Here is a 26,127-nt window from a genome sequence, read left to right on the forward strand (position 1 = left end):
AATGCGATCCCGTCATAGGCAAATATATGCCCACAAAACCAGCGATTACGTACAGAAAAGCCTTTTCCTTACAGGACGCACTAGTAAAATCAAGCCCTGAGTTAGTGAATAAACAAGATTGGTTGGCAGGGAGCAGAGGCTTCAGAAAATGTGCTTCGTGCAAAGCTTGTATTCAGGGGGTGAACAAGACCGAGTATTGCATTCCATTTTCGGACACCCCATGTAAAATCAAGAAAAAAAATCACGTGCAAAAGTGAATTCTGTGTTTATGTTTTGGAATGCCCATGTGGCCTGCGTTACGTGGGCAGTTCCAAATTACAGGTGCATAAAAGGGTCCTTCAGCATCTACGGGCCATAAAGTCTAACGACCCAGCATACCCGGTTGCTAGGCATTTCAGAGAGAAGCATAACAGCAACAGCTCTCTCTTAAAATATTATGCCATAGACACTATTGCACCTATGAGGAGGGGTGGTAACAGGGAAGCAGCGTTGAGAAGATTGGAAACACGCTATATTCTCATGCTAGACAGCAAATTTCCCAACGGGTTAAATGCATCAGAAGATTTTTACACCTGTCTATAGTTTTGCTTTCTGTACAGATTATCTCCAGTGCTTTGTTCCTTGGGGTACTACAACATGTATCTCTTTTAGATATTCCACAACATGGTTTTTGTTCAGTACTTCCAGCTTGGCCAGTGGTTTGTCTAGGGATACATGTGCCCACATGTCATAATTATTTCACCTGGTGACCCTACTGCTTTTGTCGACAGATTAGATTATAATATACTTAACATCATGATCATGTTTATAATCGATTTGGAATCTGTTCGCTGATTTTAATCATATTCACTTGCACTTTGTTTAATAATTTCGGTTATCCAACCATTGTGGGTTTACAGATAGCCAATTGTTTTTAATCAGATCCAAGTGTATCTCATGATCAGGTTTCCTGGTTTAAGGGTGTATGTACTTCACCATTGGCTCAGACAAATATGTGCATCTGTTAAATTGACATCGTTTTTAATAGATAGTATATGGATTTATCCATACACAGACAACAGCTTTGATATTCTCGCTGCCTATTTTACATTCTCTGCACAATTATACACAGTATTTGTCTGTTTATGTTAATCTCACCTGAATGTGCTTGATTTTACTAACGGATTTATCCGGTTATCATGTAATCAACATGTGTATATACACACCTTAAGATATGCATACTAACACTTATTATGTGATCTGTTAGGGGGATTTATCCCAACACTGATAAACTCTCAATTTTTAACATTGGTTAAACTGTTGAGTGCGCGATTTATGGCAATAATGAAATTACGTAGTATTTTGACTATGTTTATTGCACCATGCACTTTACTCCATTCTGGTTGGTTACCGTTTTTTTAGCACTAGCACTTTAAATTCTGCCTTTCGACTGCATAAAACCATGTGATCAAGGCCTGTGAGAGGCCGAAACGTTATGCTGCCGTTTGTTGCCAAATAAAATATCAACTCACGGAATACCTGGTCCTGCTGTTTTTCTTCAAGGTAGCGTGGCTGAACGTTGCTCTGAGTGCCTTGCTGAGGACCCGTTTGGATATATATATATATATATATATATATATATAATATCAACAATGCCTTTCCACCTGCCGTCGCTCCTCACACCGCGGGTGCTTTCTCAGCGCAAGGTGGTCTTGCGATATCAATGCCTGCACTGCAACTCTCCCATCCTCGGAGTTGCTTTCAAAAAACGGCGCACTCTGGTGCCAATGTTCGTTTCAAAATTAATTTATTCATGTGTCAGACTGATAACAAACTCGTTTCGGCCTTTCCTCCTTCCTCCGTGTCAGTTTTCACATTACAATTGTGCATTTAAATAAAGTTTACTGTACGCCGGGTTCCTACCGAAAATTTTTGACATAGAGAGTGCACTATCACTAGTGTAGTTGTAATACATTGGCGTTGGCAGACATTTTGGTTTGCATTGTTCTGGCATACAATCATCAATATCAAAAAAATCCCTGTACCCTGGACATTAGCATTCATTTAATAGGCATCCAAGTACTATTTTCTGGAAAAAACTATACTATTTAGATCCAGTCTTGCACCCTCTCTACATGTAGTTGGGTATATTCTATCTCTGCCTAGCTGTCCAAATCAAACCATTGTTTGTAGCTAAAAAGGAAGATTCCGAAAGGAATTCAACTCGACACATCCCCAGATGTCTGCTCAACTGAGACAGTACATCCACCCACACTTGAAAATAAATAGAGTGAAAAATGTGTGGTGAAAAAGAATGACACCTCACGGGCGAACAACCCTCGGGGCACTTGGCAGATGTTACCAGTTTACAGCCCCTTTATCATCATCGGTTGCCATTCCTTTTCAAAGTAAGATGAAGGAAAAGAGTGTCCAAAACAAAACCATATGTGTTGTAAAAAAAGACAGGTGCAAAACAAAGGGCTCAAGGAATCGCTCCCTGATGTGACATCAAAAGTGATTAAAATCAGCTGACACACCAATAGTACACCTTTATTAATAGATCTGGTGTGTACTGATGAAATAAAAAGGCTGGTAGCTTAACGTTGCATACCAATACCTGTAGCCAACATGTTTCACTGCCTTATGCACTTTATGGCAGGTTCATCAGGGCTCACCACTCGGTTACTGCACCAGTGTTGGACATCATCATTATGGGAACCTTGTACAGCCACGTCCTCTCGTACCAGCTGGCAAGGGATAGCTCTCTACCCTACTGTCGATTGTCGCATCAATCGTACGGGTACTAAACCAGGACCTTCAATCATCCCAGGAACCATACAATCAACCAAAAGAATATTTACAATGTATACATTTTAAGGTAAAAAAAGCGGCAATATTTACAATATCTACACAATTCATCATCATGCTCATTGATCATCATTTTGATAAAAATAATCGCATAATTCCTCATGATGTTAATTAATCTTTAACAAGTTTGATTTTTACATGACCCGCTTAAATTCATTCAAGGCTTCAAAATTGGGCACATATATGCGGCTCCGTTTGTCACTTCCGGAACGGAACAAAGTCGGTGCTGGGACATACGATGCGACCTACCAGCGCAGGAGCAATGCAGTTTAAATCTTCCTGCCCCATTCTGCCCTGTTGGGATAGTCTAAAGGTAAGTAATCTGTAGTTAGGTAGAGTATCCACCAGAAAGAGCGTTATTGAAGGTAAGTAAAACGTTGTACAAGGTAGCAACTAGACACCTCCACCTTGCACTATAGTAGTGGTTGAAAGTTCCCTCAATAATATTTCCATAATGAGAGCTGTGACCTCAGTTGTGTGTAACTTGAGTCGTTGAGAGTCTGCTTTGTATTTTTTCCCAGGCCCTTTCCTCAGAGCCTCTTTTAATCACTAATCAAGCATGAAAGCCTTAATGTGGTAGTGTAGTGTAGACTGCTACAGATCCCCAATTCTGCTCTTTAAATAACTTTTTCTTTTTTAGTGGAAGATCCAGAGGATTTAGAAACTGAAATATTGGAAGAAAATAAAATGGATAAAAGCAGTATATGTCCAATTACAGTTGTTAAGGTCTGGGATAAAGAATGTAAGGAAGCAAGGTAAAGAGTCAAAATGCATACATTATTGAATAGATGATTGGCCTGCTATGCCTTGGTGTTTAAGTTGATATCCATGATTCTTTTTGTACCTAATGTAAAGGCACTCTTATGTTACTGATTTGGTCAATGTGCATTTTTTACATATTGTCTGTCTGTTTTATCAGATGTCTAGGGCTTTATGTAACAAACCTGGAGGCAAGCAAATGCTGGAAACTAGAAACCCCCCCAATGAAACATTACAACTTTCAGTGCTCAGTAGTGTATGCTCCCGAGACTGTAGTGCATTTCATTTGAGAGTCTTTTGGGGTGGGAGGTGTTTGATTGAAAGAAATGTCTGTAGCCTGGGATTCAGTTTCCTTACAAAAAGTAGGATGAGAATAAATCCAGTATCCTAGATTGGGAAGTGAGGTATCCAAGACAAAATAATTGGATTATGTTGGCAATCTGTCTTGTCAGAGATAGCAGGAAGTTACTGACCAAGAACATTTATTGCAAATCATTAGAGTAGTTTAGTGGAATAGTTTAGGAGGGAACCTTCAGTGTTCACACCCAGTTGCCAAATGAGCACATCTCATTCAGCAGTAGGGTGTGGACACCGATAGTCGTGGTGATTCAATGTTTTTAAACATATTGCTGCCAGCCACTGTTGTTTTTTTAAATTTCATTTATTTTTATTGGTGAAAAAACAACAATAAAACACAGAATCTGCCCTCACCTTTGTAGTCGATAACATCCGACGCAAGGTTGATGTTGGACAAACTACTGTTCTGGTGCTATTGGACCTCACGGCCGCATTTGACACCCTGTCTCCTGCCATCTTAACATCTCGGCTTAGGGAGGCAGGTGTCACTGGTTCGGCCCTGAGTCTCCTCAACTCCTTTCTCCTAGATAGGGAACAGAGAGTGATGCTCGGCAACCACCTCTCCCCAGCAAAGTCTTTGCAATGTGGGGTGCCACAGGGGTCGGCATTAAGTCCGACCCTATTCAACATCTACGTGGCCCCCCTTGCTAGGCTTGTAAGATCGCTAGGGATGGAGGTGGTATCATACGCCGACGACACCCAGATTATGATTTCACTCACCCAGTCCTCTGTCATAACATCTGCCTCCAGCTTCAGGTCCTGTATGCAACATGTTGCAGATTGGATGGTTACCAACTCCCTGAAGCTAAATGGCGACAAGACTGAGGTTTTGGTCTTTGGGAAGGACCAAGATATCTGGTCGAGTGAGTGGTGGCCTTCCTCTCTTGGTACCTGCCCCACTCCCTCTCAATCCGCCAAAAATCTGGGTGTGGTGTTCGATACATCACTCTCGATGTCTCTACAGGTGAATCGGACTGTCGCGACCTGCTGGGGCGTGATCAGGACACTCAACAGAATCCGCAGCTACTTGTCCCCTCAAGCACGCAAGCAGATTGCAGTCGCCCTTGTTGGTTCCAGGTTAGACTATTGCAACTCTCTCTACATGGAATCCAACAAGGGCCTCATACATCGACTGCAAGTAGTGCAGAACGCTGCTGCACGTTTTGTCCTGGATCTTCCCAGGTCTTCCTCTGCTACTGCTGCGAGGAGAGACCTTCACTGGCTGCCTATCCAGCACAGAATTCATTTTAAAATTCTGTGTCTGACCTACAGAGCTCTCTAGGATGGACCTAAAGGCGCTATCAGCTCCCTGCTTACCCGCTATCACCCTCCAAGGTGTTTACGCTCCTCGGGACAACTCCAACTCGCCGTCCCTCGTTTTAAGCTCACCAGATGGGGAGCTAGGGCCTTCTCCGTCGTTGCTCCACAGCTTTGGAACATCCTGCCGATGGAGATGAAGACGCTACCCTCTCTGGCGCTGTTTAAAAAGGCCCTAAAAACATGGTGCTTCTCTAGAGCCTATACAGGCTGAGCTGCAGAGTTCTTTGTTATGAGCTGGATTTGGAATTAGGCGCCTTGATGCCCATTGGCTAAGTCTGCGCATGATAAGATCCCTTTATTATTAATATGCAGGATAGTTGACTGGACAAAGCACATTACTTTTGTTCAGCATCACTTATTGCATCTTGTTTTTTACATCTACAGTATGAAATAGTGATCTTGCTTTGTTGGTTCACTGTATTGTACTGTATACATCACGTTGCACCAACTTTTACAGTGCCCTCCTCTTGGTACAGTACACCAAGCTTGGTCCCATATCCCCCTGAATCCTCATCTATGTGGCGCGAGCTGAACCCTCTGCAGCTGCCTGATTGCTCGTGCTCAAGGGGTAATTGCTGACTTTGTGCCAGCATTGTCGTATGTTGTGTCTCTTGAGTGTTTGCTCCCACAGATTCAAGTGTCTCCTTCCTCAGTAAGTATGTACGGTAGCTCTCCCATATGTTTTTGGGTCGACTAAGTAGGGAAAGTAAGTTGTTGTATATCTCGGACTGAATATGGCAGTAGGTCATACTGTGCCATATTTCAATTGTGGCCACTGGACCTTTAGCCCATCTCATCATTGCACATTGCTTGGCCAAAAATATCCCCACCTGGGGTGCTGAGGTCGGATGCTATTACGACGCTGCCACACACAGCACGTTTCTGGCTGATAAAATACGCCGTCTGATAAGGACGTAGAGACGCAACACATACTTGTGTGTGTCGGAACCATTAAGGATAGAAGCAGTTACTCTTCGTGGTATTTCCCAGCCACATTAAGGCTGGGACGGAATTATAACCAGCCAGAAGGCTCAATACATTTTACTGAACATATAAAGCCCTGAGGAAGTCGCGGGTCCCTTGTCCCTATCGACAAAACACGTATTGGCTGGAGCTACAACAAGAAAACATTAAATCTACCTGTATATGGCATACTTGTTTCCTTGCTCTAAGTTATTAACTAAAATACTGTCTATATGTGTGCCAGGGCTTGATATTAATTGTTATAAAGATCCTTGGATCTGAATCATGGAATGTTGGGTGATTACCCCTTCCCTGGGCATCATATACCAAAGAGTAGTCGCAATATATATACCGGTAAGAGTGAGCGTCAGGGCACGATCTTCCCAATCAGTACTCATCTGTGTCTCTATGCCTGACCTCTAAGCCATGCAGAGTCTGCCCCTGAGAGATCGAAGGACTCCAGAGTGTTTAGTCATTGTTATGCCTCTAATGTAAACCTTTTTTTAAATATATTTTTTTATTTTTTTTATTAACAACAAAAATTACAAATGGTCATCAGCACAGTAAAAGCAAGGGTTGCGTACATGTGCAACGCAGGAAAATACAATACATACTCAGTGTTAACATCTCAGAATCATGCAGGGCAATTCTTACTCAGATCGGTCAGATTGCAAGTGGTTCATCAATCGGGACCATATGGGGGGGATCGCAAATAGTTCCTCTGTAGTCGTTCCAGTTGGACCAGATTTCAATCCATTTTCGCTGGCATCCCCGCGCTACGTACACAGTTTTTTCCTGGACCATGCACCAGTCCATGTCCGTTTTCCAGAGGCCCAATTTAGGAGGTCTGACCGCCCCCCACAATCTAGCAATGTTCCTCTTGGCGATAGCGTAACATAGCGTGACCCACAGCCTCCCACGGGGCGGCAGGTCAGTAGGTTCCCATATGTTTAACAGGCACCTCTTCGCTTCAGTTCTAAGTTCCACTCCCCACACCTCTTGCATACAGTGGGTCATCCGGGACCAGTAATTCCTCAGTAGAGGGCATTCCCATAGTATATGGAAGTAGGTCCCCAACTCTCCACAACCCCGCCTACAGCTGCCGTCATCACTTCGACCCATTCGTTGCAATCTTGTTCCCGAGAGATTGGTTCGGTGTAGGATTTTAAGCTGAATGAGCCGGAGTCTGGCCGATATGGCCGCCTCCTTAGAGGAGGCAAGTGCTATTCTCCATTCCTCCTCATCTATCTCCAAACCGTCGGCTTCCCATTTCCCTTTGAGGGGGAGCAGCAGTTCCAGGGAGTTGTTGATGATCTTTTTGTATGTGAGTGATATGGCATGTTCAGCAAGGTGTAAAAATCATGGCATAATATTAACAAAATATGTGGGAGGAGGGTACATAAAGGAACCACAAAAGCAAATAATTATAAAAAAACTTTGTTTCATTTAATAGATATACAGATATTCATGTTAAAAACAAACAATAAATCAACATAAGTTCTGACAAAAAGTACTAAAAAAACAATTATACAATTTCCATACAATACAGTCAATAAATTTTTTTTTATAAAACAGTGGCAATCAATATTTTTCCGACGCGCATTTCGGCGTTGCAGAGACGCCTTCCTCAGGTGCCACAAATTCTGTCTAGTATTAGTTCTTACGAAAGTTGATGTAACAGGGACCACACTTTCTTTATATTTCTCTGTCCCTCGATTGGACAGTGAAGGTAGTTGTGCCCCTAAGTCGCAAACCAATTGTTCGATGCTAGCCGATCAGGTACGTTCATATAAACGGTATCTGGTGTATATTTCAACTGATCACTTCACTTGTTTCTTAGTGTCATGTTACAAATTCCGTTAAAAATTATCGCAGGCTACTTGCAATAAAGTTACAACATCTAGCTCAATAGTTGCTGTGTCCCTTTATACAGCTTCCATATAGCTTTCATTCATATGAAATGGATCAATGGGGAAACAAAATATTGCTTTTCTTGCGTCCGGGCGCTACAAATGATGATTGCTGGCGTCCAGTAGCTGTGTTAGTTACAGTGTCCCTTCATAAAAACTCCTAATCACACGGAGTGGTGCGTAACAAAAACTGCACGCTGCTTATATTACGTCCGGGCGCTGCAAATGATGATTGCTGGCATCCCGTAGCTGATAGAAAGTAATATCACCTCTTACGAGTGCGATTCGGTAAAGAAGATCGAGTGCTACTCATTATTCCCAACGGCTGCGGGATGCCAACAGCCATCTTTTGCGGTGCCCGTGGGTTTATATGAGTAGCACTCGATCGGAAAAATATTGATTGCCACTGTTTTATAAAAAAAATTTTTATTGACTGTATTGTATGGAAATTGTATAATTGGTTTCTTAGTACTTTTTGTCAGAACTTATGTTAATTTATTGTTTGTTTTTAACATGAATATCTGTATATCTATTAAATGAAACAACGTTTTTTATAATTATTTGCTTTTGTGGTTCCTTTATGTACCCTCCTCCCACATATTTTGTTAATATTATGCCATGATTTTTACACTGTGTATTTCCCTGCCTTAAGAATTGATATTCCGAACAGGGGGTCCTTGTTATTTACATTGTGATGTTCAGCAAGGTGGCCATCAAGGAGCCTGTCCTCTAGTGGGGAGGATCAGGGGGTTGAGTTCCAGCGGGGACGTTAGCCTGAAGGGAGTGTCTAACCTGCATGTACCTAAAGTGTTCAGAGGCTGCTAGTTCGTAAGTGTGTTGGAGTGTGGCAAAGGAGATTACGCCATCCGGACCCCACAAGTCCCGAATATGTGAGATACCTATGAGGTCCCAGTTTCGGAACCCCTTGGTACGACCAAGTGTTCCTAGTCTTTCCGAGACCCATAGGGGGTGGCCATAATTAATGTGTCAGACCATCCTAGTTTTCGCCTCACTACGTGCCACAATTGCACCGAATGTTTCGTGGGACCAGTCAGTTGATACCTTCCCGGCCTTGAGTAAAGTGCTGCTTCGAAACTACCTCCCGGGAGCAGCCAGCGATCCATTCCGTATCCAGGGTCATTCCCATCACAGTATGTGGCCTGATTAATGGCTGAGAGGTGTGCCGCCCAGTAATATTTGCGGATGTCTGGGAGCGCTATACCACTGTCAAACCATCCCATAGTTAGTTTTTGAAGGGATATGCAAGGCATTCCCGACCACAGCAGTTCCCTCTGCGTGGCCTCGATGGGCGTAAAGTAAGAGTGCGGGACTAAGTCCAGGTAGTTTTGCAAGGCATATAGGAACCTAGGCAGCGCCATCATTTTGAAGAGCGCTGCCCGTCATAGGAGAGATAGTGGGAGCTTCCGCCAGATGGCTACGTCTCTTTTAAATCGCTGCAGAGGCAGGAGAAGGTTTTTCTCGTATCAGGTCTTCGTATTGTTAGAAATAAAGATCCCCAGGTAACGGAACCCCTCTGTGGCCGTGGCTATCGGGCAGTCTCGGGGGGGGGGGGGGGGGGGGGGGTTGTAGGAGTATCACACCTTAAGATATAGAGTATGGACTTGCCCCAGGTAATGCTGTACCCCGAATTCCTCCCAAAGCTGGTAAAAATATCCATGGCGACTGTAAGGGACCTGCGGGGTCTCGTTAAGTATAGGAGGATGTCGTCAGCGTACAGTGATATCCTGTCCTCCCATCCGTCGGCCCACCGGATCCCTCTCAGGGACAGGTCCTGTTTGATCCAGGCGGCAGAGGTTCAAGTGACAGGGCAAAGAGGAGAGGTGAAAGGGGACACCCTTGTCGCGTTCCCCGTCCCAGCTCGAAGATTTCAGAAACTCTGTTGTTGACTGAGACCTGGGCCAGGGGTGTCGAGTAAAGGAGGCGCACCCAGCCTATGAAGTTAAGACCGAAGCCCAGTTTGCGGAGAACCGCCATCATGTAGGGCCATTCGAGCATGTCAAACGCCATCGCCGCGTCCAGGGAGACCACTATCGCATCTTCCTGGATGGCGTGGCTTCTTCCCAACACTCCGTGCAGCCTCCGGAGGTTAAGCGCTGTGTTGCGGTGAGGCATAAAGCCAGATTGGTCCGGATGGACCAGGACTGATAGAACAGGTTTGAGCCTGTTAGCGAGGGCCTTGGCTAGGATTTTGGGCTCTGCATTTAAGAGGGATATGGGCCTATAGGAGGCACAGGAATCCCTTGGTTTCCCTTCCTTATGGATGGCAACTATCGTGGCGATACGCAGATCGCAGGGCAGAATACCCCGCTCCTTGCTCTCCTCGAACATTCGTTTGAGATAAGGGCTGATGCCACCAGGCGCGAGTTTGTATAATTCTATTGGTATGCCATTTAGCCCAAGCGCCTTCCCCGGCCGGAGGCCTCTGATCACCTGAGCCAGTTCCTCCGTGGTGAGTGGTTCCTCCAGGGCGTCTCTCTCCGAGTCGGAGAGGGTTGGCAGTCGGATGTCAGTTAATAAGGAGACTGAGTCTTCCTCCAGTCTGTCAGAGCCTCTACTATATACCCTACGGTAGTGTGCAGCAAATTCCTTTACTATATCCCTGGGTTCCGTGATAATGGCCCCGGAGTCTGTTGTTATCTCTGCCACTACTCTCTGAGCCTGTTGTTTTTTGTCGAGCCATGCTATGAGTTTGCCCGCCTTGTCCCCTTGATCATAGAGCCTACCCTCTTTGTCTCTGGCTATGACCCTGGCGGCGTCAGTGGCTAGAGCTCTATATTCTGCCGCCTTAAGTTCCATCAGATGGACCGTTGCCGCCCCCCACCTTGGCATGCGCCGCAGATTCGAGTTCTAGGCGATCTCTTTCTATGCTAACTATTTGTTCTTCCCTTTCCTTACGGCGACCAGCAATCGCAGAAAGGGCCTCCCCTCTCAGTACGGTCTTGAACACCTCCCACAAGGTCGTTGATGATGCCACAGTTCCATCGTTGTCCTCGAAGTAGCGGTCTATCGAGATAGTGAGTTTCTTTCTTACGTCTTCACTGCGCAGGTACCACACGTTTATCGGTGCAATGCAACCCTCCCGTTTTCCTCCAATTGTGAGGTGTGCTAGTAGGGGTGAGTGGTCCGATATCTCTCTTGCTAAATGTATAACCTCCCGAACAGTAGTGTCCTGATACAAGGGTGCTAGAATGTAATCAATGCGGGAGAATGAGCGGTGTGGGCCAGAGAAGAAAGTGTATTGCGTGTCTCGTGGATGGCGGTTACGCCACAGGTCAAGGAGACCGAAGGCCTCAAGATAGTCGTAAGCCACCTGTGACACGGTGGCACGTCCCTGGGCGGGTGTCTGTCCAGGGTACTGAATAGAACAGCATTAAAGTCTACCCCCACCAGGAGCCGTCCCTCTGGGAGCGAAAGGAGCAACTTTCCTAGATCCTGGTATGATTGGGTTTGTAGACCCGGTGGGATATTTGTTGTGACTAAATTCAACCTGTGGCCCTCCCACATTCCTGAGACTGTAGCAAAACGCCCTAGGGGGTCAGAGTGTGTGTGATCAATTACTAAAGGGAAGTTACCACGGAGCAAGATGCCCACCCCTCGGGACCCAGAGGTGAAGCCGGCATGTGCCGCCAGGGAATAACTCCACCGGTTAAGTGCACGACATGTGTTTCCCAGCAAGTGTGTCTCCTGCAGAAGTACCACATCAGGAAGGTGCCTTTTGATTAATTGTATTTACAACAAGGGGTGGTGAGGGACAGAGTCTCTGAATTAAGCAGAAAGCTCTCACCCAGTCAAGAGATCAGGGCTAGATCCAACACCGTTTTTTAGCTCACTGCACCATCCCAGTTTCAGAACCTGGCTGTATGCAAATTAGTCTGTTCCTGTCCCAGTGCATGATGGGAACAGGGCAAACCAAACTACATTGATTAATTGTAACACAATGGTTCGCTTGAGCTTGTCCCCCAGCCCGTTGACATTCCAGCTCATAATCTTTATACTTTTATCCCTCTGCATGGTGACCTGTAATTCCTCTCGAGCCATTCTCCCCGCGATTTTTGAGTAAGCATTGCTGATGTTGTACCCTGCTCAATGTAGCACAACGTGTGATAACAATGGATTGTCCCTTCCTTGACCGTACCATAGTCCCATAACTGACCCAAACTTCCCCCATCCCTCCCATCCTCCATCCCCAACACCCCAAGTCCCCACCCCCCTCACTGCTCCCCTGCTCCGTAGGTTTGAAACTACCCACATCCCCAAATTAGCAGAGTGCCTTTCGCCCTGAACTCACCCCGGAAGAGGAAGAAATTACAACTTTAAATAACCTGTCTTCCTTTCCTAGTGGACCTTTTTGTCAGGGGCGCGCAGTAGCCCCGGCCGTGCCCGCTGCCCAGGTTCCCTCCCCCACAACATAGCTGTTGAACTGTGCAATGTACAAGTCCTGCATGAAGGTCATTCTTTACCTGTCCATCACATCCTTATGCAGTAGATACATTCCCCCCCGGTACATCAGCATACATGAACATGTCATTGTTCGTTACACTCCGGTGTACCACATATCTGTCCTGAGGGCCTCTCAGTCTCCGTGACCCTCCACAGCTTCTGGGGTGTCCCATCGAGGGCTAGCTGATCTGGACCTCCAGGAGCGTTGGCTCTGCCGATCCAGCTCTGGCCTCCCAGCCGCAGACTCAGGGGATGCCACCTGTGTGTCCCTCCAGTTATGACCCTCCGCTCTCTTCCCAGTGACAGGTGAGTCCTTGTCCAGCCACTCCTGCACCGCCGATGGGGAAGTAAAAAAGGATTTGCCTCTGGCAAGGACCTTGAGTTTGGCAGAAAAGAACATCATGTATTTGATACCCTTTTCCCTGAGTGCCGCTTTCACACCTACGAAGGATCTCCTCTCCCACTGGACCTGCAGAGTAAAGTCAGGAAAGAACCGGATCGTGGCATTTTCGTAGTGTAGGTCCCCCGTCTGTCTTGCCGCTTGCAGGATAGCATCTCTATCCCTGTAGTTAAGGATTTTTGCGATGATCGTCCTCGACGGTGCTCCTGGTTTCGGCTACGGGATGGGCGCCCGGTGTGCGCGTTCGAACCTGAATATTTTCGACAGACGCTTGGGCTTGAGGTGGTTGAGGATCAAGTCCTCAAGGAAGAGTTCCATACTGGGCCCCCGAGACCCTCCGGCACACCTACGAGGCGGATATTACTCCGTCGGGCCCTTCCTTCCTGGTCCTCAAGGCGGAGCGTCATCTGTCGGTGTTGGTGGACCAGGTCGTTAACCCGCTGTTCCAGCCGTTTCGTCGATGTCTGCAGCTCCGCAATGTCTGCCTCGTTAGCCTTGGCCTTTTCAGAAGTCTTGTTAAGGTCCGGGCGGAGTAGATTGACCTCTATGGACACCTTGTCTATTTTAGTTTCCAGGGTCGTCCCCAAGGAGTGGATGGCCTCCATGATGTTAGCTAGAGACGGCTCCTTTTGTCTCTGTGGTGCGTCCGCCGGTGTCTCCTTCTGTTGTGCGCCCTTCTGCACCGTATATTTGTCCAGCTTGTTGGTTCGCGTGGAGGTGACAGGCTTGGGCCTCATGACTGCGCTATTTCTCCTCCCCGGCTGGTCCGCAGAGGCGAGTGGCATCAATGTCTCGTAAAAAGGAAGAAGGGGTGGGGGGAAAGCGAGTGACACCTCTCTCTGTGGGGATGTTGGAACTCTCTGGAGAAGCACTGTCCCCTCTCAGCTCCCTGTTCAGTAGCCCCCGTCGCTGTGTCGTAGTTGTGGGCACCCCACGTGGCAGCTACAAGCTGGCACTCAGACCTGGATCCAAACAGCAACACTCACAGCCCTGTCGGTGCCCCTCTGAGACCAATGGGCAGGTTAGTACAGTGTTTCAGGCCCAGATGCGGTCCCCGATGACTTCAAGGAGCATATGGGGGTCCACCGATCCTTTCTGTACTTAGGTCCAGTTTAACTGCGCGGCCCACCTTTATTCATACCCACCCGACACTTAGCGGGGCAGGGTCTCGCCGTTATACAGGGCCGGGGGAGAGCTACTGCAGCGATGTAGGGCCCGGCCTGCGTCCGTAGGATGACGCCGCTTTTCAGGGCTACGGCCCACACGCAGAGTGTTCGGAAAACACCGCCTCACGTTTGGTGGCACTCGCTGGTGCTGTGGTGGGGCTATACAATTCCCCGGGTGTCCGTTGTCAGTGGTGTGCCGATGGAGGAGTTCTGAGGCTCCCGCGGGATCCGGCGGCTAGGCCCCAAAGTAGGGGCCTCGCCTAGCGATGGAGGACGCCCACTGCACGTACCCGCTCCAGGCCCCGTCTCGGGCGGGAGCTCCCTGGGCCGCCGTTCTGCGGCGGAGGATCGTATACGGCCCGAGTTGGACCGGAGGATGCAGCAGTTCCCAGGGGTTCCCGCAGTTCCCAGGGGTTCCCGCACTACCGGCAGTTGGCAGAACTTGTCGGAATATGGGCGGATTGATTAATGTTGGTGGCTCGGTCGCCCGGAGCTCTGGGTTTAAGCGGCCATCTTAGCCGGCGCTTAGCCACGCCCCCCTCTAAATTTATTTTTATTTCTCAAAAAGCAAACAAATGACAGTACAATACATCCCCCTTCAACATAAATCACACTCAACATATGACAAATAAGCAAAATCAACTTGAATACATCAATGTCCCTGTAGGTCCTATAAACAGACAAATAATTCCAAACTAATAAACAAATCAATAAAAAGGGAAAAAAAGAAACCATAAACACATTCTCACATCCATCCTAGCCGTTAGTTACGTAGCCGAGTTGAAATACTGCAGCGTCACCTATTCAACATTCCGGACACCCCCCCCCCCCGCTAACCCGTCAACGTCCTCCCAATCCCTAATGTGCATTCCCCTACTCAGCATCCGCCGTCCTCTTCAACCGAAATAGAGACAATGGCTCCCAAATATCTCTTGGTCTCGAAGTTGCTGGTAATTCCTCCGCATAAGTTTCCAGGTTTTCTCTACATTAGACCAAGCCCTTTAACCAGTGCTCCACTATCTGAATGCATTTTCCCCCCCACGTGATTGCCACCCTTCGCGCAGCCATCAGTAGGGCCAGTCTTACAAATCTCCCACTCACTCCTCTGATGTGTGGCACGCAGCAAAGTAGACAGACAAGCGGAGTGCACTCGAGCTCCACAGCCACCATAGTCCTTGGGTTTCTTACTACCACTTTCCAGAACTCGTACAGCATTCTGCATCCCCAAGCCAGATGTAAAAAATCTGCGTTCCCCTGCCCGCATTGCACACAACAATCAGATTCACGCAGTCCAAACCTATGCAACCGTGCAGGAGTGTAATATACCTGATGTATATATTTAAAATGAATAATGCGTAGATTCCCATTCTTAATAAGTGTTCCTGTCAAGTCACATAATTACTTCCAATCCTTCTCCGAAATCGGCTAAGGCAGACAGGTATTCCATCTCTCCCAACTGCTGTCCGGCTCATTTATACATTCATCCGTAATCATCTTATATAATCTGGAGATCAGTTTTTTGTTAGTGGGAGTGGTAAGAACAAATTGTAGCGATAGCAATGTGGGAGGTTCCAGAGGGTAAGTGAAGTAATGCGCCTTGGTCGCATGTCGCAGTCTGTGCATTGCAAACCTGAATAACAATGACGGATTACTAATGTATTGGAGAGCATCCGGTGTGATAAAAGACCCGTCTGGATAGACATCCTACATTCGTTGAAAGCCTGCCTCACAAAGTAAATGCATCAACGGCTCCTCATGTGTCACGGAAAACGCATCATGGTGCTCTATATACGTAGCTGGAGCGTATAGCGGTATCTTGTGTGCCAAACACCCTATTGCGTGCCAGGCGGCAATGGCTGTGTCCACCGCATTTATTTCAGTTCTCGGGGTTCCGCGTGCCTGGTGGGTAATATTGTGCAACTGAACCGGACAGACATCCCCCTCCTCCACCGCAACATGCGGAGCATATGCGTGAGGTCCCAGCCAATAATATACACATTGAGCCTGTGCACTCGGATAGTAAGCATAAAAGTCCGGCACTCCGAACCCTCCCCTGTCATATTCATTAGTGAGAATCGACCATTTCACACAAGCGTTTTTGCCACCCCAAACTAGCCGCAATAGTACCCCTCAAATATTATGGAAAAATACCATCATCAATACCACCTGGATATTAACAAACCGGTATAAAAATCTTGGCAAGACCACCATTTTAATTAGTGCAATGCGATCCACCAGTGATAACGGCAGCGAAACCTTCTCCAGCCTGGCGTATGCTCTCCCATAGTTTTCCTGTATCACTATGTTCGAATCCCTGTGAATCCAGACTCCAAGGTATTTTACTGGGTCCGTAGTCCATACCAGCAGAAAATCCATATCTGGTTGTACAGTGGACTCCGTCAGCGGAATGATAAGGGATTTGTCCCAATTTACAAGGAGGCCCGATAAGCGACCAAATTGAACATACTCTCGAAGCAGCTGTGCCAGATACCGGGAGGGTTCACGAACGAAAAGCACCATATCATCCGCGTATAACGATATAGCTACAGGGCGATAGTTAAAGTTCAGTGCTGTCTACCTATGTCTTTGCCGAATGACACATGCCAGTGGTTCCAGTATGTTTGCAAACAGCAGTGGGGATAGCGGACATCCGTGTTGCATGCCCCTCTCTATGCTAAAAGATTCGGAAGTTAGCCCTCCAACATGAACTCTAGCCGACGGATCCGCATAGAGCACCATTATCCACTGTATAAATAAGGGTGGGAATCCCATCCACCTCAAAAATAAAAGCATATATGTCCATTCCACCGAATCAAACGCTTTTGCAGCGTCTATTAGTACAGCCGTAGCTGACATGCTCGGCTCAGGAATATGGAACATGGAAAATATAGTCTGAAGATTAAGTGACGTGGATCTCTCAGGTATAAAGCCCGACTGATCAGGCAAGACGGAGCACGACATCAAGGGCTGCAACCTTGTCGCTAGGATCTTAGCCGATATTTTCGCATCTATATTAATCAGCGACGAAGGGTGATAGGAGTCACATCTGTCCGGCGGCTTATCTTTTTTGAGCAGAGTTATTATCAATGCTTGTCGCAATGATGGAGGCAATTTCCCGGACTCATGTGCCTCAGCGTACATCTCTGAGTACGGAGCAAGTAGGTCTGCATACATCTTGTAAAATTCCACTGTGAGACTATCGGGCCCGGGTGCTTTACCATTAGAAATGGCCGAAATCGCTGCCTAAATATCCTGCTCATCTATGGGCACACATAAATACTCCCTATGCGCATCTGAGAGCCAGGCGCATGCTATATCCTCAAGATATTCCTCCATTTCAGCCTCCGCCGCAGCCCACTTGAATGTGTATAAGTCTGCATAAAATTCTCTGAATTGTTCAGTAATGGCAAGTGGACGATTATGTTCCCCCCCATTTGCGTCTGTGATCACATGAATATTTGGCTGCTCTATGCGATCTTTGATTTTGTTCGCCAGTGTGCGCCTCGGTCTTCCTCCCTCCCCATAACGTCTGGCCGTGTGCCTACGTGATAAATATTTTATTTCAGTTTCACCCAATGTGTCGTAGTCTTTAAGCAACTCATGTATGCGAGCCAAGGTATCTGCCGCTGGAGTCGTGGCATAGCTACGTTCTAACTCTTGCAAGGTGTTCTCAGTGTTTTGGTAGCTGTTTTCTGATGTCCCTCAGTATGCCTGCTGTGGTGCCAATACACACCCCCCTGATGGTGACCTTAAAAGCCTCCCACAGTGTTGAGGCCTCTTCTACCGTACCCTTATTAATCGCAAAATATTGTTCAATAGCCTCTCTCACTGTGTTCTCGTATATCGGGTCGAGCAGTGCCTCGGAGCGCACATAAGCACCATACGGAAACAGAAATTTACAGCATATTCCTCTGTATATAAGCATTTGTTTTCACTATAGATATGTTCCTATCTTTGTGTATTACTTTATAAAACATGTAAAATAATTGTTATTAAGAGAAAAGAGAAAATTAATAATATTAATCAATAAATAAAAACCATCTTTGGTGTACATGTACATACTTCCATTTTGCATCTATGTACCTTCCATGTACTAGGATCTGTGTGCTGTTACTTTTCTCCTGAAAAAGCATATCCAATGCACTATGCTATTTCTCATCCTGTGCCTCCAGCAATATATTTAATATAAATATACTTACTTCCTTCATGTATCTTTATACTTTCAATGTACTTATGGATCTATATATTTATCACTTTCTTCTAATTTAGGCTCAGTTAAAGCCTCATTAAAAGGAAGCAACGGCTCAGTCACAGAACTTGGGGAATGGAGAACCTCAGTCAAGAGATTAGATTTAAATTCCACAGTAGGCAGAGTCAAATTTAAAAGTTCGGCAGCCTTCCTCATGACCATGTGGTATGGCTTAACATCCTTTGAAGGGGCATCAGAGACAGATGGTAGCTCCCATTCAGGAGAAAGTTCCAGACCACTAGCTTCTCCTAGATCTTCAAAGCAATCATCCTGAAGCTCACCTTCCTCCAACTCAGCCTCAGCCTCCCTATATCTTTGTTCTTCCAAGAGGCGCTGAGCATCCCTCTTTGATCTCTCCTTCAACAGCCGCGCCGATGGATCCGTGAACGACTCCGATGGCGCCGGAATAGACGTCTGGATCGAATCCGTAGGCCCAGGGCACTGTTCTCGAGGTCGACTCGGGGCAGGCGACGTCGGTATCGGCGTCGACGACCTCGGCGACGCCGAGCACTGCCAAGGCGGCGTCGAAGCCGGCATAAAAGGCATAAAGGGAGCTGGAGCATAGGAGGGAGGAACTCCTAAATTAAAAGCCAGAGGACCCATAGGACCCGAAGGTGCACCAAAGGGGTACCATGCTCTGGAGTAGACACCATACATAGCATTCAAGAATGCAGAAGGGTCCTGACCTGGAGCCTGGAAAGAACTCTCAGACTGACCCTTTAGAGGATCCCGATTCGCCTCTTCTTCCACAGGTACCTCATTCAAAGGGACCTCTTCATCCTCTCGAGCCGGGGACGGCGCCGAAGAAGAAGGCGAAGCCTCACCTTCTGGATTCAAGACTTCCGGTGATGGAGAGATAACATCCTTTCCATGCTTCCTCTTAGGCGACTTCGGTCTTGAGTCCGAACTCTTACCGGAGTGATGTCGAGACTCATGTCTTCGTTTCTTAGGTTTCTTCTTCGACTTCGAAGGCGACGCCGTACGGGATCTAGATCGCGACCTCGACTTCGACCTCGCCCTTCTCGAACGTGATCTCGAAGTCTTCTTTTCTTTACCACCTCTCAACTTCGCCACCAGAAGCTTGGTCTCTCTTTCACAAAGCGCCTTCGGGTTAATTTTTCTACACGAAGAGCAGCCGTCGACATCGTGGTCTGAACTCAGGCACCAGATACAATCCTCTTGCGGGTCCGTGAAAGTCATCATTTTGCCGCACTCTCTACAAGGCTTGAACCCGGATTTCTTAGTCGACATCGTTAGAGATACAAAGAAGCAGGAAAAAACAAGAAAACAGTAACAAAGTTACCAAGAGCTACAGAGATTCCCCGAAACCGTTAGCGTCGACGACGCGGAAAAAAGGGCGGAACTGATGTCATCACGCCGGCGTGGGCCTATTATGGTGTCGGTGACGTCAGCGGAGTCGCGCGCGATGCTGTGCTTCTATGACGTCGTCCACGTCGGTGCGAAGCTACAAAAAGAATTTCCAAATGTTGCTGACGCAAGGGGATATTCCCAAGGTGAGAAATCCACAGGTAGATACTGTATCTAACAGAAAAAGAGTTACCGAAGGTAGGTAACTTGTTCATTTATCACTTTCTTCTAATTTAGCATTTCCAATGAAGTAGCCTATTTCTCATCCTATACTTTGCTCAATATATCTTTTAGCCCAACAGTCTGACTCATCTCAAACTTCTTTCTACTACTCCTTCCAATGCACTACCCTATCTCTCATCCTATACATCTATCAATATATCCTCTACATCCACTCTCTCATTTATCCCAAACCCCATACCACTACTATGATCACCAAAATAACCCTTTCTAGACTCTCTCCTGCTCTACCCCTCCTTGCATCATCTGACACCTCTTTTTACTACACCGATCCCCTAAAACAAACCTTTCTAATCTCTCCCCTCTGACTCCTCCCCTCCAAAACTCCTTTTTACTCATCCAAAAGCCTCTTCCTACTGCTAAGACCTCAACAAAAAAAAAATCCTTCACTCTTTTATCCCTCCACTATCCTTTTCAATCAAAATTGACAGACTAACATGTTCACTTCTCAAATTCCATATTCAACTATACTAATATACTGCCCAAATAACTGAATAACATATTTACTACTCAAATTACTTCATATTTATACTATACTAATTTTCAACACTAATCCTTTATGGGTTCCGGAGTGGCGTGCTACTCGCCAGAAAAGCGCTTCAACACCGATCAGGGGTAACAAGTGCTATATGAATGCAAATCTTTCTTCCCCTTTTATCCCTCCGCTATCCTTCTCACTCCAAGTAACAGACTAATATCCACCACTGAAATTACCTCATATTTCACCATATTAATTCACCACTAATCCTTTATAGGCTTCCTGAATAGCGTGCGTCAACAATCGATAAATAAATACAAACCTTTGTCCTCCCCTATCCTTCTGCTATCATTCCAAATCCACATAACTGACTAACCTATCCACCACTTAAAATGTACTTGCATGTTTCACTATACTAATTCAACACTAATCCTCTATGGGTCCCGGAGTAGCGTGCTACCCGCCGAAAAAGCGCTTTGACGCCTCGTCAGGGGTAGGAAGCGCTATATAAATGCAATTACAATACATCCTGTTGCCGCTGTCTTGTCCGTTAAAATGCCACCACCAGTGGCCCAAGTCTACCGTAGCTGCTGGCCCAACAGCAGCCGCCGCTCCTCCTCCCAGGCCCAACCTCCGGTGCAGATTCTCTATGCCCAACAGTTTCCTCAGCTATATATACGCCGTATTGGCGCATCTCCCCACCTCACCTTAGGCAATGCCAAGCGTTTGTATTCCAGTCGCCCTGGTGGCGTCTGGTTCTCCGTTTAATTTGGGGTTTTTGCTTTTCTTTGGTTTGCTTTTTTTTTTTTTTTTTTTACTGTCTCTGGGCACCACCCGGGGACTGATGTAGGGGCTCCGCACACGGGATCAGCATTAGCAGCCCGACTCCTGAAGCGATGCTGTAATCAGCCTTGCAGTTCGGCATCAGCACCCGGACCGCAGTTCGGCATCAACACCCGGACCTGCCTCTCTGGTCTGATCATCAGCGCGGCCCAAGGTTCTTCTCAAGCAGCGCACTTGATTGTTCACACGGCACAGTGTCTCGGCTCCCTACGGCGTCTCCGGCAGGGCGGGCCCCCAGGCAGTGGCGGCTGGTGAAGTGTGAGAGTGGCGGGGCTGGGCTTCGCTGGGGGTGGGAGGAGAAGGGGTCACGTTTGGGAGGACATGGCATTTGTTGGGAAGCTTGTTGACACTTCCTGTACAAATATTATTTAACGAAAATGAGATAAAATGATGCAGCATATTGGAGTGTGCTTACACTATTGTCTAGCTACATATATAACATGTACTGAAAAATATTAGCAACATTCACACTGACTATACTGTACAGACAATGTACACAAACTGGATAAACACAATGTGCATGCACAGTATGCCACACTGACTGTACAAACCACTATACAATATACAGACACAGCATCGAAATAACTATACATTGATTATATGCACACATAATGTACACATGCACAGGTCTCACGCAACTATACTCTATACAGCATTTGTGTATGTGCAAACTATATAAACCAATATTATTCTGAGCACAAATAGCTTTGTCCCAATACATAGTCTAAAAAAACCTCTGAAAGCTAATACTGATCACAAAATGCAGAACAAGTAGAGCATGTACGCACTTATCAAGCCCAAAACCTGCAGGATACACACTGAGTGCAGTTAGACAAAAGTGTGCAGTGAAAGCATGCATGTGGACTGTTCAGTACTCAGAAAATGCAGCAAGCAGACAGGTGGCAGGATACTAAGGATCCCCAAGCTGCCCTCGGAGAAGACAAATGTAAACTATTTTAAAAGTCAATAATGAACATCAACTACACAAACCGAAGGTCTTTATAGATCCTCATAAATATCCAGTCATCCCCAGCTAGGAGATAAATGGAAGTTTTCTTTTCTATCAGGTATTACTGGAAGGTTGTAATCAGAGAGTCTGAAAGCAAAATGGGACAAACTATTGCTCAAACAGAAAATAAAATCCCGAACTTTGCCTCTCTCAAGTACATGCAACCTAATAAACATATTGCTCAGACTCTGAAGGGTACAGCTTTCAGGGATAGAGCTTTTATTTATTAGGGCTATTAACACACAAAGGCTGCAGACTACAAGAAAATAGATAAGTAAAAGCAACATGTGTCCATAATGGCTTTTGAAGTCACTGTAGTGTAATGTTATTCTTATGTTGTTCTCTTCTCGTGCTTATTGTTCTTATCTCGTGAGCGCATGTATGAGCGCATGCACAGAATGTACACATGTATTCTTTTGAATGTAAGGGCGCCTTCAGAAGCCAGGCGTCCGTTGTGTATGTTCAGTTGCTGCTTGGACTCCTGGCTGATGAGGCACTCCTCCTGTGATTGGAAACCTACAAATAAACCTCTTTTGGAATATAATCCTTCTCTTGGATCTTATTAAGACTACTAGTCTTCTACATATTGGCGACGATCGGGATTGTTTCCATCACCGACCCACGCAAAGGGATTTACTTCTTTTTGCCTTTTGGCGGATTTTACAGTTTCTTGGATCTAAAATCTTTCCCGTCAAATTTGGATTTGGATGAGCGATTTTTTCTTTATGCTCATTTCAGACACGAAGTGGATTGTTTTGTCGAGATTTATACTTTGGAGGAGCGGATTTGAGTTTTGTCCTCGACACTTCCAATCCTGAGAAACTATTTGTTGTTCGACCGACCTTGTGCCGATGATTTTGGTCGGAACCTAAAGACTGAGTCTGGATTGTCAATTTTATCCTTTGAAAGGAAAGAAAGAAAGTCCGACGATGCCCGCATTTTAAATTGCGCGGTTACCGGTCTCCTTGGAACGCCGGCATCGCATCTCCAGAACACCGGCATCGCATCTTCTTCACGCGAAGGCGGAACTCGAATCTGGACTTTGGAATTCTGGGATACGCACGACGCGTCACGCTTCTTGGAATGCTCACGACGCTACGCACTACGTACGGCGGCCATTTTGGTGAAGTTTGAAGCTTCAACCATTGTTCAATACTGCGTGTGGCGCTTTACCGACGATTCACACGTCTTTCTTTATTAACTGCGTGTGTCTTCCTCGGCGATTCACACGCCTCACATACAAGTGTTAACAGCTGTATCTGGAAGCTGTATCTGGAACTATTAACGAAGCCTTTTTCTTTTCAGCAAAACGTGTGATGATTCAGGTTTTATGTTTTACTATTGTGAAATAAGTCTTGCATTTTCGTTTATTATTGTGAAATAAGTCTTGCATTTTCGTTTATTTGCTAATAATAATACTGCACATCCCGTATTTTATTTTCTAAGCATTTACTGTTTTAATATTCATAACATGTCTTCAGTTCGGGAAGTCACTCAACCTTCTCCTTTCCTGGAAAAGCCTGGAAAACCTACATTGTTATGGTCTGAGTGGTTTTGCTTATTTGAAAATCACATTATGGCAATTGATGCAGCTGACTATTCTCCTCTTAGGAAGTTTGCTCTTCTCTTTGGCAGTCTTGGTTTAGCTGCTCAACGCATTTTTAAGAGTCTGGTACCCATTCCACCTCCAGCCGCTCATTCTGGGGATAGTGGGTGGAATGTTTATGTAGAAGCTATCGCCAGATTAAAAAAACAGTTTGAGGAGTCTCCTAATATCATGTTGGAGAGACACAAATTCTATAAAAGAAAGCAAAAGGAGGATGAAAAAATTGATAAATATATTTCTGCGTTAAGGGTGTTAGCGATTACTTGTGATTTTGGCCCTTTGCTAGATAATTATATTCGGGACCAATTCGTGTTCAATTGTTCCTCTACCAAGGTTAAAGAAAGAATCCTCAGTTGTAAGAATCCATCGTTATCTGAAGTTATTGACCTTAGCCTTAGTATTGAAAGATCAATAACTTCTACCAAAGCGATGTCAGTTGATACTTCCGCTAAAGTTAATTTTATTTCGGACGAAATGTCTGAGGAAGGTCTATATGCTATTTCTAGTAAAGAAAATAAGGAGAAATGGCAACGTAAAACAAATGTTAACCTGAATAAACAAAATTTTTGTTTTAGATGTGGATCCAAATTTCACATTGGGAATTTTAAGGGGTGTCCTGCCATGAATAAACGCTGTGTTTTGTGCAAAAAAGTGGGACATTTTCAAAAGGTTTGCAAGTTCCAAAAGAAATCTGTTAAGGTCAACTATGTGGACATGGATGAATGTTGTGACAACTTTGATAATCTGATGTTGATGGTGGAGTGTGAGGATTCCGAACCTATTAAAGGGCCTTTATGTGAAGCCATGATTGACAATATTAAGTTACAAGTAATGGCCGACTCTGGAGCTCCCATTACTATCCTCAGGGACTCTACATTTTTTGATAAATGGGGAAATGATATGAAATTAAATCAATCAGATGTCAACTTGAAAGCTTTCGGGGAGAAAGATATTGACATGTTAGGCTTTTTCTTAGCAAACGTTCAAGTCCTAGGTAGATCCATTGTTACAAAGGTCTATGTGGCAATTAAAGGGAAAGATATTGTAGGTTGGAAGGACCTTGCTAAGATGGGCTTATATCTTGTCCCGGGTGACGAGAATCCAATTAAGGTGCAAGAGTTCCCTATCTGTTTTGTAGAGGATGCAAAAATTGATAGAGCTGATCCTTTAAATGAGTTTAAAAATGTGTTTAGCAACAAAATTGGCCTGGTGAAAGGGGCGGAGCACAAGATTAGACTTATTCCGGGAGCATCTCCTGTTTTTCATAAGGTTCGCCCTGTTCCTCTTAGCGTCAGGACTGAACTTAAAAAGATGCTTGAGGATTTGGTTAAAGACAAAATTGTAGAACCTTCAGAATCTTCACAATGGGTTGCGCCCATCGTCGTAGCACGCAAGAAAAATAATGAGATCAGGCTATGTGCGGACCTCAGGGGTCTCAATAAAAACATTAAAATTGACTGTCATCCCCTTCCTAAAATTCAAGAGCTGTTGGCAAATCTAGGTGGAGCTAAATGGTTTTCATTGTTGGACTTAAAGTCCGCTTACCATCAGATTCCCTTGTCTAAAGATTCTCAAGAGTTAACAACCTTTGTTACACCATTCGGAGCTTTTAAGTTTCTGAGACTTCCATTTGGGCTAGCTTCAGCGGCTAGCGTTTTTCAAAGGTTAATGGACTCTTTGTTTGGGGATCTGGTGGGGGTACAAGCATATTTGGATGACATTTTGATTTTTGCAAAGACGATGGATGAACATAATATCCTATTGAAAAAAGTTTTGTCCATTCTGGGAAGTAAAGGTATGACTGTCAGAGAGGACAAATGCAAGTTTGGGGTGTCCGAATTGGAGTACTTGGGTCATTCAATTTCTGAATCTGGCATTAGACCTAAATTTTCTGTGGTTAGGGCTCTGATGGAAGCTAAACCTCCAAGTGATAAAGATGCTCTGCGTTCATTTTTGGGACTGGCAGAGTACTATGCCAGGTTCGTGGAAGGTTACGCTCAGGTGGTGGAACCACTGCGGTTACTCCTAAAAAAAGTCAAAGGTTTGTTTGGACCAAAGATTTAGACGAGACTTTTGCTAAAGTCAAGGATTTGATTGTTTCTGCACGTTCCCTTCAGGCATTTAGGGACGATTCCATGTGCATTATTGCGG

The 26,127-nt window shown here is 45.6% G+C and overlaps 1 protein-coding gene across 2 annotated transcripts in view; it reads left to right on the forward strand.

The window, feature by feature from the left end:
- Window positions 1-26,127, forward strand: part of LOC147661202 (serine/threonine-protein kinase Nek1-like) — a 1,124,062-nt gene that overhangs the window by 759,285 nt on the left and 338,650 nt on the right. For both annotated transcript variants that reach the window (XM_086951243.1, XM_086951242.1), the window contains one exon: window positions 3,488-3,602. In XM_086951243.1, the coding sequence (XP_086807369.1) occupies window positions 3,488-3,602 (115 nt within the window). The remainder of the gene's footprint in view (window positions 1-3,487; window positions 3,603-26,127) is intronic.

Source organism: Lissotriton vulgaris, unplaced genomic scaffold (genome assembly GCF_964263255.1).
Source record: "Lissotriton vulgaris unplaced genomic scaffold, aLisVul1.2 SCAFFOLD_228, whole genome shotgun sequence".
Lineage (NCBI taxonomy): Eukaryota > Metazoa > Chordata > Amphibia > Caudata > Salamandridae > Lissotriton > Lissotriton vulgaris.